Genomic DNA, 16,797 nt, shown 5'->3' with positions numbered 1-16,797 from the left:
AAACCAAAATAAGAAGAATAAAATAGGATGCCAGTGGAAAGCTATTTCTTTGTATGGGTGATAATCAAGGGAAAAGTGTTATTTGCCTGGTAAATGGAGATTACAGCAAATATCTTTACCTAAACCATGCCATTACAGGAGTTTACCAAATAGAAGACTTGAATTAGTAAGTAGCAACTAAATACTGATGAAGTTTTGCCAAATAAAAGCAACTTCAAATATCTGAGCTTGTTTTTCCTTTTTAATTCCTTACATGAGAATCGTCTGGTTTCATTAAGGCTTGTTTTCCTGTTTCCATCTCTTTTCCATCTCCTTTCAGATGGCCACAGGAAAATCTGTTTCCATTCCTTCCCCTAAATTCCTTCCTACTTCCAATATAGCTAAAAGGCATGATCTGTTCCTGGTCATCCTATGGGTACTGGTGTTGAGAGAATATTTAGGAAGCTCTGGCTTGGTCCATTCTGGACCCACACTAACTTCACCTTAATGATCTTTGGGGATAATCTGGACCTCTCCAGGCCTGCTCCTTTAGAAAAGGATTTTTCTGAAGGGTCCAGAAACTCTTAGTATATACAGGATATAACAAATGCCTGTACCGGCTCTTCTAATGTCTATATTACTACCACTGTATTTTGGGGCTTAAGTAAAGAAGTGAAACCATATGTGGGCTCTTTTAGAAGGGGGTGTGACTACCAGTACTTGAGTATGGGATATCTAAGCAGCCACAACTCTCCTCCTAAGATGGCAGATCACCAAGGCCAGAAAAGAGGCCATTATGCTCTCTAGAGCACAGGAACCAGGCTCTCTAGTGGCCAACGCCTAAAGGTAGCCTAATCTTGGGTTCTTCAGGTACAGTAATTATGAATAATATGGAGATAACAGTCATTAAACACTATGTGCCAAGCCAATGGCTAATATTTTATATTTTCATGACTGAAAGGCTGTATAGGATTTTCACCATGGCTATCAAAAACAAAATTATCAAAAATGCTGATACCTATTTAAAGATGAAAACATTAAGATTCTTAGTAAATGGCAAAAGAAGCTGGACTTAATAAATCCTCCAATTTCACTGGATTTAAACATCATTAGGGACTCAAGTCTCATACAAAGAGAGAATATTATTATTATACATACTTTTCATTGGATTTTTTTTTTTTTAAATAAAAGTAGGCTCCATGCCCTATGTGGGGCTTGAACTCATGACCCTGAGACCAAGAGTCACATGCTCTACCGACTGAACCAGCCAGGTGCCCCTCATCAAATTTTTTTGGGATGTCCCCATTGTACAAATGAGCAAATGGAATAGGAGAACATGTAAGAAGTATACGCAAATATATGGATGAGTCAGAAATAGCCAATTTCCTGGCTTTTACTGAAACTGTCTTTAGAGTTTAATGGTATGCATTAAACTAAAAAATCTAAAATAGTAAAACTGTAAAAGAACTTTACCTTTTGTATGACTTGTCAACAGAGAAACAGCACAAATCTATTTTTGGACAGGAGGAAAAATAATATAACTCACATGACTATTAGCTTGGGGCTGATTCCTATAACTTTTCATTATTTCTTGAAAAGTTCTTTCTTCTTTTGTTACCTAAGGAAAATAAAAACTGCATTTATCAATTGCTCTTAGAAGAAAAATGGCTCTGAACAAAAACTTCAATTACAGGTTGGCATTGAGAGCAGTCCTGCAGAAAGCCATTAACCCCAGGCCAACCCAAGACTAAAAACTACTACCGTTTATGATTTTTACTACCTTCAAAGTTCAGGCTTTGTGGCCTGTGGGGACTCGGCTAATAGTTTCATTAATCAAAAGCACTGATATTGTTATGGTATAACTCTACTGAAAATGCATTTCTTTTTATAAGAAGAATGATAGAAGGAAACTCAGATCTGTTGCATACCCTGTAATCTCTGATGTTACTAGCTTTTAAATTACTTACTTAAAAGTAAATTAACTACATACTAAAGGACAGAAAATGTCTTGTGGTGATTGCAAGAAAACTGAGCAGTTATTATAGGATGAGGTTTTTAACATTTTAGGACAGCTTATAGGGTTTCTAATGCTTAGACAGAAAAGTTACAGTGGGGGCCAAAATGAAGAAAATGGATTGGTGTGTCACGCCTGGTGCGACAACATGACCAGGGTCGAGAGGGTAAGAGGATGGTGAGACAAAGATGAGACGTAAAGAGATGGGGACAGGAGGGACACAGTGGATGATGTCCAAGCAGTGCCAATTTTATTCAAGGCTGTGAGGCATTATATAGCTAACAGAAACAATTATAAGGAAGTATCTATTTTTAGCTGATTACTAAAGAACTTGCAACATGCACAGAAAACCCTTCAAGCTTCCCTATTATCTATTTCCCAAGGACTAATAGTAGTCCCTCTGATGCCAGTGGTCTCTGTCTTCAGATAACTCTAAACCAGATGCACTAACTTCAAAGTAACTTAAGACACAATTTATGGCCCGTGCAAGGACAGCACATTCCCACAATGATTTAATGAGCAGGCCTGTTTTGCCCATTCCAGATAAGCACATGCAGGCAACCACGTCAGGGAGTCTTAGGATCCATAGCTCAGGCCCTTTCTCAAGCGCTGCTCAACTTTTCACTCATGGGGTTATTAACCCTTGGGCTTCCAGGAGGCGCAAGTCGGGGCCTGGTTTGGTCTCTTGACTCTAGCCCAGTCCAAGGCTGCCTGCTTTGGTGATCCATAAAGGTATCCTTTCTGGCCTATTTATTATAAAGTTTACTTAAGTTATTCTTTCCCTCTGCTTCACTGAAGTCCATTAGCACTAAATCTGTTCTCTATGATGAGCTAGAAATGGCAAAGCCTGAACTATGATAGTTCTCTGGAAAACACAAACGATTAGTTAATAACATTTATTAATATTTATTTGTATAGAGATTTTATAAAAAGGCATTGTGAGAGAGGAGTCAAAAAGGAGTCTGAAAACATGTTCTCTGCCTCCAAAAGCTTAAAAATTAGGTCTTAACTATGTACACGTACTAGGACTGCCAGTGTGGTCAATATGGTCCAGACCAAAGTTATAGGTGATTGTTTCAGCTATATCAGAATTTTAAAAAGCAAGTAACATATGTTATTTTATGACTGGAAACATTCAACGTTGTAGCAACTAGAATGTAAAATGCTCTTCTGAGGTGGTGCAACAAATCCCTAGAGAGCAATGTTATAGAAGCTATTTTATGAATTACGAATTCATTAAATTATAAAATAGGAAATCCTAGGTTGCCACTTATTATGTTATTACTTATTATTATATATTAATTATGTAACTTTGACAAGTTACTTTCAGCTCTAGGCTTAGGCTACCAGCCTATAACATAATGATCATTTACTGTAAAGTACTAGATGAGAGGTATCACAGGGATGGGAGTGGAAATAGTATTGTTCACAGGAATAGTATGGAGAGCCATGTACTACAAATGATCTCTAAAACCTTTTCCAATTTTATAACCAGTGTATTCTTATGATGTGGAAAAGCTGATTATTATAAAGCGAAATGGAGAGTCCAGAGAATAGATGTAGTGGCTGGAATTTACTAATTAATTAACAATGGTGGGCAGTGTTGGCATATAGCATTTAAGGCAAAGTAATAATCAAGCGCAATAGATTTTCACTACATGCTTCAAAAATGGGTAACTAGAACAAAGAGCTTCCCCCAGCTTATACGTTACCTTTGCCATGATGTAAAAGGCACAAAGGAGCAGCTGATCCAAATGTCTATCTTTCATTAGATCAGGGCAGTGAACTAAAGTGAATTCAAAACACGTCCATATCTTCCTTCGTAACTCATTTGAAACATCCAATTTTAAACATAAATCACGTAAGCGTACACTTGCCAAATGATAGACCTAAGATGGAAGGTAGTACATTGATGCAAAAAAAAAAACCCAGTAAATAATTTCTCTAATTTATCTCTTATTGTGAACATGGGCTTTCAGGCCAAGATTAACAAATACCTAGGTTGTTGATAAATGTTATCTAAAATTACATATAATTTCTGTTCTATCGTACTAGTTCACTGTTATGGCAGAAGACTATAGATTATTATTATTTTTAAAATATTTTTAAAATATTTTCTTTATTTTGTCAGAGAGAGAGAAAGAGAGCGAGCAGGGGGAGTGGCAGGCAGAGGGAGAAGCAGGCTCCCTGCTGGGAAAGGAGCTGGATGTGGGACTTGATCCCAGGTCCCTGAGACCATGACCTGACCCAGAAGCAGATGATTAACCAACTGAGCCATCCAGGCATCCCAGAAGACTGTAGATTAAAACAAAATTCTCTTTAGAAAACCATTTAAAAATTCTTTTGGAAAAGATGTCTTCTATGCTGTCATCTATGTGAAGTAAGAAACACTAAAATGCAAGATTTACTTGCATCATAACCATAATGAATACATAATTTTTCAAGTGTTCAGAAATCCCCCCCCCTCACCTTTTTTTGTTCAGATAAAATTGCTAGAAAATCTAAAGTGTCAGAAAATAGGGGTGCCTGGCTGGCTCAGTTGGTGGAGCATACAACTCTTGATTGTGGGGTTGTGGGTTCAAGCCCCAGACTGGGTGTAGAGATTACTTAAAAATAGGATCATAACAACAACAACAAAAAAGACAATCAAGGGCTAAAATGTTTGATTTCAAGAATGAGTCAGAAAGCAAAACCCTGGGGCGCCTGAGTGGCTCAGTCAGTTAAACATCTGCCATTAGTTAAGGTCATAATCCCAGGGTCCTGGGATAGAGCCCGGCAGAGGGCTCCCTGCTCAGCAGGGAGCCTGCTTCTCCCTCTTCCTCTGCCATACCCCTGCTTGTGTGCTCTCTCTCTCTCTGTCAAATAAATAAAATCTTTAAAAAGAGAAATTAAAAAAAAAAAAAAAGGCAAAACCATTTAAGAAACTTCCTATTCTACATTGTTTTCACAAGCATATAAATGTATTACTGAAGTAAATGAGATACCAAGTTTTCTGTTTCTGTTGTTCCTAAGTACATCAGAGTAAATTCAGTTCAATGCCATGAGCCTCTCATTTTTACAATCTTTATATGAACTGATACTAATGCAAATGCCCTGAAGTTTCTGCAAGATTCTAAAATGGTTTCGAATCACCCAAGAAGAATTATGTTTTACTGTTTTAAAAACTGGTACCCTGCTGTGGTATTCCTAAATCACACTACTCTGTTTGAGCTAAGTCTTTAAATTTAAATGTTCAGGGAAAAATAATGAAAAGAGTCAGGTATCCCTTATATAAAAATATCTCTGGCAGGAATATAATCCACAGATTAGAGTTTAACAACAAATGTAAGCTATCCAATACACTAATCTGACAGAAAGACAAGTGGTTGACTCCAAAGTCACAACTGATTAATTTTATAGCAAACTCATTTTCTGTATCCTATCTCCTTATTTCTGGTCCAGCTGGCCAAGAGATAAACAGAATCCATTTGGGTCAGAGCAGTGGGAAAGATGCTAGAACTTTGTATTTGTGATAGGAAATGAAAGATACAGTCCTAGTTAAAAAGATTAAAAATAAGGCGCCTGGGTGGCTCAGTGGGTTAGGCCTCTGCCTTCAGCTCAGGTCATAATCCCAGAGTCCTGGGATCGAGTCCCACATCGGGCTCTCTGCTCAGCAGAGGGCCTGCTTCCTCCTCTCTCTCTCTCTGCCTACTTGTGATCTCTCTCTGTCAAATAAATAAATAAAATCTTAAAAAAAAAGATTAAAAATAATATGTAATTAGATAATACTTGTTAAGTGTCTTTTACAGAGTTGATCCAATGAATTAAAGAAACATACTCTGGGAGTCGTTGTCATCTTCTTTTTTTTTTTTTTTTTTAAAGATTTTATTTATTTATCTGACTGAGAGAGTGAGAGAGCACAAGAAGGGGGAGCAGGAGAGGGAGAAATAGGCCCTGAGCAGGGAGCCTGATGCAGGACTTGATCCCAGGACCCTGGGATCATGACCTAAGCCAAAGGCAGATGCTTAACCATCTGACTCACCCAAGCGCCCCACTGGAAGTTTTCTAACAAAAAATTCATAGAAAATTCCACTCTGGCACAGAATACCAGCATCACACTGAATTCAGCATAGATAATAGCTGCAGTTTACTCAGGGAAGGGTTATTTTGAATTCACTAGAGACATGGATGATTATGCTCTTTATAGATAAAGACATCCTATTAACTTTTAGGATAAAATTTTTCTAGCTTCTAATCTGTATCAAGTAGGCTTTATTTATTAAAAAAATTTTTTTAAAAGATTTTATTTATTTATTTGACAGTCAGAGATCACAAGTAGGCAGAGAGGCAGGCAGAGAGAGAGGAAGGGAAGCAGGCTCCCTGCTGAGCAGAGAGCCTGATGCGGGGCTTAATCCCAGGACCCTGAGATCATGACCTGAGCTGAAGGCAGAGGCTTAACCCACTGAGCCACCCAGGCGCCCCATAAAATATATATATATATTTTTTTTTGAGAGAGTGAGGATAAGCCCGTGTGCAAGAGTAGAGAGAGTGGTAGGCAGAGGAAGAAGCAGGTTCCCTATTGAGCAAGGAGCCCATTGTAGGACTCAATCCTCGGACCCTGGGATCACAACCCGAGCTGAAGGTAGACCTTGAATTGAAGGCAGATGCTTAACTGACTGAGCCACCCAGGTCCCCCATCAAGTAGGTTACATTTAAATGGAAAGGAAAAAAAAAAACAAACCCAAAGATTCTGAAGTAGATGCAGAATTAAAAATTCAGAACTAAAGCTTTCTTTCTTTTTTTTTTTTTAAAGATTTTATTTATTTATATGACAGAGAGATTTCAAAAGTAGGCAGAGAGACAGGCAGAGAGAAAGAAGGGAAGCAGGCTCCCTGCTGAGCAGAGAGCCCGATGGTTGGCTCGAACCCAGGACCCTGAGATCATGACCTGAGCCAAAGGCAGAGGCTTAACCCACTGAGTCACCCAGGTCAATCTTAGATTTATTTCTGTCAATCTTAGATTATCAAAATTTGTCATTTTGAACATTAAAAATAGGGAGTAAATGGGAAAAAAGTTGCATTTTCCAACTCTGTTTTTAAAACAAGCCTTAGTTGGTGGCTCAGTAGGTTAAGCCTCTGCCTTTGGCTCGGGTCATGATCTCAGGGTCCTGGGATCGAGCCCTGCAGGAGGCTCTCTGCTCATCAGGGAGCCTGCTTGCCCCTCTCTCTCTCTGCCTGCTTCTCTGCCTACTTGTGATCTCTATCAAATAAATAAATAAAATCTTTAAAAAAGAAAAAAAAAAAAAGAAGCCTTAGAAAGGCACAACGGGGAGACAGGATTTGGTGAGGTAGAGTAGAGGAGGCAGAGGGAAAAACAGGAAAGGGCAAGTTTTCAAGAATTATGATAAAAAAGACTAGAGGAAATAAACTTAAATTTGCATCAAAGATAATTTAGAAAAAATATTAATTTCTTAAAATGTTTAAGTCCTAAACCCTGGTCTCAATGCTAAAACTCCCTGAAAAATAGTGCCTTCTTTTTCCTTTACAATTTTTAAGAATGGGCGAGCCAGCCAAGTTGTAGAGTAAACTAGAGAGATATCTTCCAGTTCTGGAATTTATTTCATAGAAGAGTCATGTTTGATTAGAAAACCTGATTAACTTGTCTTGCTTATCAGAAGCTGACAGTGCTTTAAAAACAGGTAGGACAGAGGCACCTAGGTGGTACAGTTGGTTAAGAGTCCGCCTCTTGGCTTCAGCTCAGGTCATTCTCAGGGTCATGGGATCGAGCCCTGCATGGGCCTCTGTGCTCAAGTCTGCTTATGACTCTTTCTCCCTTTTCTCCTCCCACCACCCCTTACACTCTGCCTAAGCTCTCTCTTTCTCTAAAATAAATAAATAAAATCTTAAAGAAAAAGATTATTTCGATTGAGGCAGAAAAAACATCTGATAAAATTCAAATCCTTTTTTTTTTCATAACACACTCAACAAACTAGGAATAGAAGAAAACTACCTCAACATAATAAATGCCATATATGAAAAATCCAGAGCTAACATCATACTTAAAGTAAAACAAAGAAAACTTTTCCTTTAAGATCAGGAACAAGACAAGAATGCCCAATTTCAGCACTTCTTTTCAACACAGTACTGGAAATTCTAGCCAGAGCAATTAGGCAAGAAAAAGAAATAAAAAACATCAAAACTGGAAAATAAGTAAAGTCATCTGATTGCAGATTATATGATTTTATGGTGTGGAAAACTGCAAAGAATCCCCCAAAAGTGTTAGAAGTAATAAACGAATTCAGCAAAGTTGCAGACTACAAAATCATACAGGGGCACCTGGCTGGCTCAGTCAGTGTAACAGGTGACTCCTGATCTTGGGGTTATAAATTCAAGTCCCATGTTGGGTGCAGAGATTACTTAAATAAATAAATAAATAATTCATAACAGGGGCACCTGGTTGAGCATTTGCCTTTAGCTCAGGTGTTGATCTCAGGGTCTTGGGATAGAGGTCTGCATCAGGTCCCTGCTCAGTGGGGAGTATGCTTCTCCCTTTCCCTTTCCCTCTCTTCCAACCCTGCTCATGCTCTCTCTCTCGAATAAATAAATAAAAGCTTAGAAAAAAAAAATCACACAAAAATCTATTTCATTCCTATACCACAAACAATAAATAATCCAAAAATAAAATTAAGAAAATGATTGTATTTATAGTATCATGAAAAGAATAAAATAACTTAGTAATCAACTTAACCAAGGAGGTAAAAGAGTATATACTGAAAACTGCAAAATGCTGCTTAAAGAAATTAAAGACAAATAATAAAACACTCTGTGTTAACTAAAAAACAACAACAACAAAAAAACAAACCAAAAAACCCCAAACACAAATAAATGGAAAGACATCCCATATTCATGGACTGGAAGACTTAGTAATGGTAATAAGATGTCAACACTATTCAAAGGATTCTATAGATTCAATGCAATCCCTATCAAAATCTCCATGATGTTTTTTGCAGAAATAGAAAAATCCATCCTAGGGATGCCTGGGTGGCTTCAGTCAGTTAAGTGTTTGCCTTCAGCTCAGGTCATGATCCCAGAGTCCTGGGACTGAGTCCTGCATTGGGATCCTTGCTCAGCAGGGAGCCTGCTTCTCCCTCTGCCTGCCGCAGCCCCAGCTTGTGCTTGTGTGTGCTCTTTCTCTGACAAATAAATAAATAAAAATTTTAAAAAATCCATCAAAAAAAAAGAAAAGAAAAAGAAAAATCCATTCTTAAAGTCATATGGAATCTCAAGGAACTCTGAATAACCAAAATAATCTTGAAAAAGAACAAAGCTGGGAGGGCTCATATTTCCTAATTTCAAAACTTACTACAAAGTTACAGTAATCAAAACAGTATAGTACTGGCATATAGACAGACATAAAAAGGACAATGCTTAAAAAAGAGCCCAGAAATCAGCCCTCACATATATGGTGCAATGGCTTATGAAAATGGTGCCAAGACCATTCAAAGGAGAAACAACGGTCTTTTCAACAAATGGTGTTGAGAAAATGGATGCAAAAGAATGAAGCTAGATCCTCCCCTCAGACCATATACAAAATTAACTCAAAATGGATCAAGGAATTAAACACAAATGCTAAAACTATAAAACTCTTAGGGAGAAAAGATGGGGAAAAGTTTCAGGACATTGGAACGGTCGATGATTTTTTGGATATGACACAAAAAGCAAAGACAGTAAAGCAAAACAAAGAGAAATTGAACTTCATTAAAGTTAGAAACTTCTGTGCATCAAAGGATACTATCAATATGGTGAAAAGGCAATGCCTGGAATGGGAGAAAACATTTGCAAATCATAAATCTGATAAGGGGTTCTATCTAGAATATATAAAGGATTAACTACAGCTCAATAGCAACAACAGTAAAACTCAAGCAAAAAATGGGCAAAGGACTTAAATAAATCTTTCTCTAAGGAAGACAGATAGTTGGCCAATAAGCACATGAAAAGATGCTCAACATCACTAATAATTAGGGAAATGCAAGTCAAAACTATGAGATACCACTTTATTCTAATTAGCATGGCTACTATAAAAATAACAGAAAACAGTGTTGACAAGGATGTGGAGAACTTGGAAACCCATGTATTTGTAGCAGGAATATAAAATGGGGCAGGCACTGTGGAAAATGGTATGGTATTTTCTCAAAAAATTATATTCAGAATTATTATTCCACTTCGGGGTATAAACCCAAGGGAACTGAGAGCAGACACATGAAGAGATAGTTGTACACTTATGTTCATAGCAGCATTATTCACAATAAGTAGAAACACTGCAAATGTTCATCTACAGATGAATGGATAAACAAAATGTGGTATACACATACAATGGGATATTATTCAGACTTAAAAAGGAAGGAAATTCTGAAAAATGCTACAACATGGAAGAATCCTGAAGACTTACACTAAGTGGAATAAACCTGTTTAATATAATATTATACTAGGTGCCTGGGTGGCTCAGTTGGTTAAGCAACTGCCTTCAGCTCAGGTCATGATCCTGGAGTCCCAGGATTGAGTCCCACATCGGGGTCCCAGCTCCACAGGGAGTCTGCTTCTCCCTCTGACCTTCTCTCCTGTCATGCTCTTTCTCACCCTCTCTCTCACAAACAAATAAAATATTTTTTAAAAATATTACATTAATAATTATATTAATAAACTTACCATATTAACATAAATATTGTTTGAGTCTACTTATATGAGGTACCTAGAGTAGTCAAATTCATAGAGACAGAAAGTAGAATGGTGGTTACCAGGAACTGGTGGTGGGAAGAGGAATGGGGAATTATTTTAAGTGGAGGAGATTCTCAGTGTAGGAAGATGAAAAAGTTCTGGAACTGGATGATGGTGAAAGCTGCGCAACAATGTGAATGTACTTAATGATACTTCACTGTACACTAAAATATGGTTAAAATGGTAAATTTTATGTATATTTTACCACACAAAAAAGGAGGCTAAAGCTGCTCTGTTACTCAATCTTTCTTGCGCTGATTAAATGAGATCATTTTATTTTTATTTACTTTTTATTTATTTTTTTGAAGATTTTATTTATTTATTTGACAGACAGAGATCACAAGTAGGCAGAGAGGCAGGCAGAAAGATAGAGGAGGAAGCAGACTCCCTGCTGAGCAGAGAGCCCAATTCGGGGCTTGATCCCAGGACCCTGAGATCATGACCTGAGCGAAGGCAGAGGCTTTAACTCACTGAGCCACCCAGGCGCCCCTTTATTTACTTTTTAAAAAGATTTTATCTATTTATTTGACAGAGAGAGAGCGCGCACAAGCAGGGGGAGCAGTAGAGGGAGAAAAGCAAGACCCCCATTGAGCCGGGAGCCCGATGTGGGGCTCAATCCTAGGACTCTGGGATCATGACCTGAGCCAAAGGCAGATATTTAACTGACTTAGCCAGACAGGCGCCCCTTAAAATATTTTATTTTTAAATAATCGCTATATCCAGTATAGGGCAAGAACTTACAACCCTATGATCAAGCGTCCCAGGTTCCACTGAGCCAACCACACACCCCAAATGAGATATTTTGGATGCCATAAAATCACATACCTTTCTATAAAACAGTGCTAAAGACCCAGTTCTCTTTGGTTTGCTTATTCCAGTTGGATGTGCCTCTTGCACTTTAGTCAGATGGGTCTGTTTCGGAGAAGCACCAATTAATGACTGAGCAGTAAGTGATACAGGACTCTCGACTTTGGACTCCTGAGCTGTGTTCATGGAAATTGGTATCAGTGTGATCTCTCCAGCATCATTTGCGATACCTAAATGTATAAGCAAGAGTTTTCAGTTTTAGAAATAAGCAGCATGTGTTCCAGAAAGGTTGTCAATTATATCTATCAATCTATCTATGTGTATAAACATAGGAATAGGTTAGAAAAGGAGATGAAAGCCACAAAAATAAGAATTCTAGGTTACAGCACTCTTGTTTTCTATTTCTGCTCTGAAACAATATTGTTTTTCTTTTGAACTTTTGAGTTCTTACAGAGATGTTTTTAATAATTTGTAAAGCTCATATAAGAAAATAAGTTCCAACAAAAAGGGTTGTATTTTTTTTTTTAAGATTTTATTTATTTATTTGACAGAGAGAGATCACAAGTAGGCAGAGAGGCAGGCAGAGAGAGAGGGGGAAGCAGGCTCCCTGCTAAGCAGAGAGCCTGATGCAGGGCTTGATCCCAGGACCCTGGGATCATAACCTGAGCCGAAGGCATAGGCTTTAACCCACTGAGCCACCCAGGCACCCCAAGGGTTGTATATTTAAAAAATGTTAAAACTCAATAAACAGTGTAAGTTCAAAATGAAACAAAAGGTAGAGCACAGAGGATTTTTATGGCAGCGAAACTATTCTGTATAATACTATAATGGTGGCTATGTGTCATTAAACATAGAAACTACAGAATGTATAATAGCAAGAGTAAACCATAATGTAAACTATGGACTTGAGGTGATAAGGATGTGTCAATGTAAGTTCATTAACTGTAACAAATATACCATTCTGGTGCAGGATGATGATGGTGATGAAAGCTGTGTGTGTGTGTCGGGGGGCACTGTGTGTATGGGAAATCTCTATACCTTCAACTCAATTTTGCTTTGAACCCAAAACTGCTCTAAAATGATAAATTTTAAAAAACAGTATAGGTTCAAAAGAAACTGGATTAAAAAATGCCATGTGATCCAATCCAGCAAGACAAATCTTAATTAACTAATTCAGAAAAAATAGAAAATAAATGCATTAAAATGTTACCGTGCAATGGGATTGTAACTTTATGTCCTGTTGTTCCTGTGACTATGGCTGTGGCCATAGTTAGAAGACTCTGCCCAGGGGAAATTGATATATTTTCAGTAGTAAGGCTTGAAGAAGGGGCAATTTTCAATTTTGTTCCTTCGGTTATGATCCGGTCCATAAGTATTTCCTTTGGTGGGTCTTCCCCAAAAAGTCTTCTCTTGGCACTCCCCGCAGTAGGAGAACTGTAGCGTTCATGGACAGAAATTGGAGACAATGGTTGCATATCTAATAGAGAGAAAAATAAATTCAAAACAGTTTGATACATATTCCAAAATAATAAATCAGGTACATTCACATAACAAATAGAGACTTTGAGTTACTATGTTAAGCCCTAGGGATTCAGCAGTAAATAACATGGCTTCTGTCTTCATGGAATATAGTCTAGTGAAAGAGGCATGAAAAAAGTCATTACATGTGAAAATTATGATGGCTCATTTTCTTGATTTCTTGAACCTCTGCCTACTATTAAAGGAGCAAAACATTAAGGGTATAGTAGAAGCTAAAAGGTAGAATGAGGTGACCAGTAAATTAAAATAGTCCAATTAGCTCCTATCTCCCAGTTTTACCTAGTAAATAACATCTAAGAAGAAGGTAAATCAGTAATTTGGTTCAGTTTGCCTCCTCCCACATGCCCATACTTAAGCAGTTTAAGGTACTATGGCTTTCTGATTTAGAAGATACACAGTCATCTTTTATGAGCCCTCTAGAAGATAAAGATGAGTAAAGGTGATATGATACTGTTTAGCTTGCCTTAATCTGAGGGTTGGCAGTAGTATGTTGATCAAAAAGAAAGTTATAGTTTATATCTATTTTCAGTGCTCTTTCCACAGGAGAAGCCTTCCCTTTCTACCAGGTGCAAAGATTCTCCTAGACCCCCAGAACCCTGTATCTTTTTCTATAATCCTTACTTTCCCCAACCCATTGTTTCTTTACAGGAAAACGATATGCTTTTATTTTTATTTTTTTTGAGAGATAGCAAGAGAGCATGTGCCAGAGAGAGAAAGCCAGTGAGCAAGCATGTGCACATGGGGTGGGGGAGGAGCAAAAGGAGAGGGAGAGGAAGAAGGAGAATCCCAAGCGGGTTCCATACCTAGCACAGAACAGAAGCAGGGCTCAATCTCACGACCCAGAGATCATGACCAGAGCCAAAAATCAAGAGTCGGATGCTTAACCAACTGAGCCAGCCAGGTGCCTCTTTATTTTTTATTTTATTTTATTTTTTTTAAAGATTTTATTTATTTATTTGACAGAGAGAGATCACAAGTAGGCAGAGGCAGGCAGAGATAGGGGGCAAAGCAGGCTTCCCGCCGAGCAGAGAGCCGGACATGGGGCTCAATCCCAGGACCCTGAGATCATGACCCGAGCTGAAGGCAGAGGCCTAACCCACTGAGCCACTCAGGCACCCCTCTTTTTTTTTTTTTTTAAGGATTTTATTTATTTGAAAGTGAGAGAGAGCAATGAAAGAGCATGAGGGGGAGGGAAATATCGAGAGGGAGAAGCGGTTCCCCACTGAGCAGGGAGCCTGATGTGGGCTTGATTCCAGGACCCTGGGATCATGACTTGAGTGGAAGGCAGAGGCTTTAACCCACTGAGCCACCCAGGCGCCCCTAATTATTCATTTTTTAAAGTAATCTCTACACCCAACAGGGGGCTTGAACTCATGACCCCAAGATGAAGAGTCACATACTCTACCCAGTGCTCCTAATGACTGATAGTTTTAAAAACTTTTAAAAAGATTTCTTAAAAGTCATAAAATAATCTAAATCATTTCCATTGCTTATGAAGATTGTTTATTCTGCACAGCTTGCATATTTTTTTTAAAAGATTTTATTTATTTATTTGACAGACAGAGATCACAAGTAGGCAGAGAGGTAGACAGAGAGAGAAGAAGGGAAGCAGGCTCCCTGCTGAGCAGAGAGCCTGATGCGGGGCTCGATCCCAGGACCCTGGGATCATGACCTGAGCCGAAGGCAGAAGCTTTAGCCCACTGAGCCACCCAGGCGCCCCAGAGCTTGCATATTTTTATCTTACACTACACGTAAAGCAAAGACTATCAATGTGCCTGCATACATACACAAAATTATAGTCCAAAAAAGGATCAAGAGCTTTGTGAAACCTAAATACTTGCTCATCAGAAGTTACTTCACGGATATGTGAGCAAAAGACTTTAACTGACTAAAAACAAAAAAAAAACAACAACCCACCCCCCAAAAAAAAACAACACCAAAGAGCCATATAAACCAGAAGATGCACTTATCAGATGCATACATAAGAGAAAATAAGGAAAATGCATTAAAATCTTCCTAGAAGTAAGGCTCAAAGTAACCATCTTAAGAGAGTATGGATAAAGTTATTTATTAGCTGAATTTAAGCACCCCCAAAGAGTATTGTTGCTCTGGTTCAAATACACACACACACACACACACACACACACACACACACAACTTTTTAAACAATAGGCTCTATGCCCAGTGTAGAGCCCAATGCAGGGCTTGAACTCATGGTCTTCATATCAAGACCTGAGCTAAGATCAAGAACTGGATGCTCTATCAGATAAAGGGCTAGTATCCAAAATCTATAAAGAACTTACCAAACTCAACACCCAAAGAACAAATAATCCAATCAAGAAATGGGCAGAAGACATGAACAGACATTTCTGCAAAGAAGACATCCAGATGGCCAACAGACATATGAAAAAGTGCTCCACATCACTCGGCATCAGGAAAATACAAATCAAAACCACCTCAAATGAGATATCACCTCACGCCAATCAGAATGGCTAAAATTATCAAGTCCGGAAATGACAGATGCCAGCAAAGATGGGGAGAAAGGGGAACCCTCCTACACTGTTGGTGGGAATGCAAGCTGGTGCAGTCACTCTGGAAAACAGCATGGAGGTTTCTCTAAAAGTTGAAAATAGAACTACCCTACGACCCAGCAATTGCACTACTAGGTATTTACCCTAAAGATACAAACATAGTGATCTGAAGAGGCATGTACACCCAAATGTTTATAGCAGCAATGTCCACAATAGCCAAACTATGAAAAGAACCTAGATGTCCATCAAAAGATGAATGGATAAAAAAGATGTGGTATATATATACAATGGAATACTATGCAGCCATCAAAAGAAATGAAATCTTGCCATTTGAGATGACATGTATAGAACTAGAGGCTAGTATGCTGAGTGAAATAAGTCAATCAGAGAAAGACAATTATCATATGATCTCCCTGATATGAGGAAGTTGAGAGGCAAAGTGGGGGTTCTGGGGGGTAGGGAAGAAAAAAATGAAACAAGATGGGATCGGCAGGGAGACAAACCATAACAGACTCTTAATCTCACAAAACAAACTGAGGGTTGCCAGGAGGGGGTTAGGGAGGAGGTGGTTGGGTTATGGACATTGGGGAAGGTATGTGCTATGGTGAGTGCTGTGAAGTGTGTAAACCTGGCGATTCACAGACCTGTACCCCTGGGGCTAATAATACATTATATGTTAATAAAAAATAAAAAATAAAAAATTGGATGCTCAACCAACTGAGCCACCCAAGTGCCCCTCTGCTTTAAACATATATCTTTCTACTGACATACAGAGACAGAAAAAGAATATAACTTCTGTCACATTTGAAAAGTAGGTATTTTGCTTATTTACATAGTTTTCCATTAGCATTTAGAAAAGCTGTATATTGGGGTGCCTGAGTGGCTCAGTTGGTTAAGCATCTGCCTTCAGTTCAGGTCATGATACCAGGGTCCTGAGATTGAGCCCTGCATTAGGGTCCCTGCTCAGTGGGGGGCCTGCATCTCTGTCTCACTCTGTCCTTCTCCTCCCCCAGCTCAGGCTTGCTCTCTAATAAATAAATAAAATGATTTTTTAAAAAAGATTTTTATTTATTTGACAGAGAGATCACAAGAAGGCAGAGAGGGAGGCAGAGAGAAAGGTGGAAGCAGCCTCCCTGTTGAGCAGAGAGCCCAACTCAGGGCTTGATCCCAAGAC

The 16,797-nt window shown here is 38.5% G+C and overlaps 1 protein-coding gene across 4 annotated transcripts in view; it reads right to left on the bottom strand.

The window, feature by feature from the left end:
• Nucleotides 1-16,797, bottom strand: part of LOC111141610 (RB transcriptional corepressor like 1) — a 65,891-nt gene that overhangs the window by 12,410 nt on the left and 36,684 nt on the right. For all 4 annotated transcript variants that reach the window (XM_022494301.1, XM_022494303.1, XM_022494302.1 and 1 more), the window contains 4 exons: nucleotides 12,764-13,030; nucleotides 11,572-11,783; nucleotides 3,706-3,882; nucleotides 1,526-1,597 (listed from right to left, as the gene is read on the bottom strand). In XM_022494301.1, coding sequence (XP_022350009.1) covers nucleotides 1,526-1,597; nucleotides 3,706-3,882; nucleotides 11,572-11,783; nucleotides 12,764-13,030 — 728 coding nt within the window. The remainder of the gene's footprint in view (nucleotides 1-1,525; nucleotides 1,598-3,705; nucleotides 3,883-11,571; nucleotides 11,784-12,763; nucleotides 13,031-16,797) is intronic.

The sequence above is a fragment of the Enhydra lutris genome, unplaced genomic scaffold (assembly GCF_002288905.1).
Source record: "Enhydra lutris kenyoni isolate GAN:26980312 unplaced genomic scaffold, ASM228890v2 scaffoldscaffold6, whole genome shotgun sequence".
In the NCBI taxonomy this organism is placed as follows: Eukaryota; Metazoa; Chordata; class Mammalia; order Carnivora; family Mustelidae; genus Enhydra; species Enhydra lutris.
The sequence above is the reverse complement of the archived record's forward strand: the minus strand, read 5'-3'. Positions and strand labels throughout refer to the sequence as shown.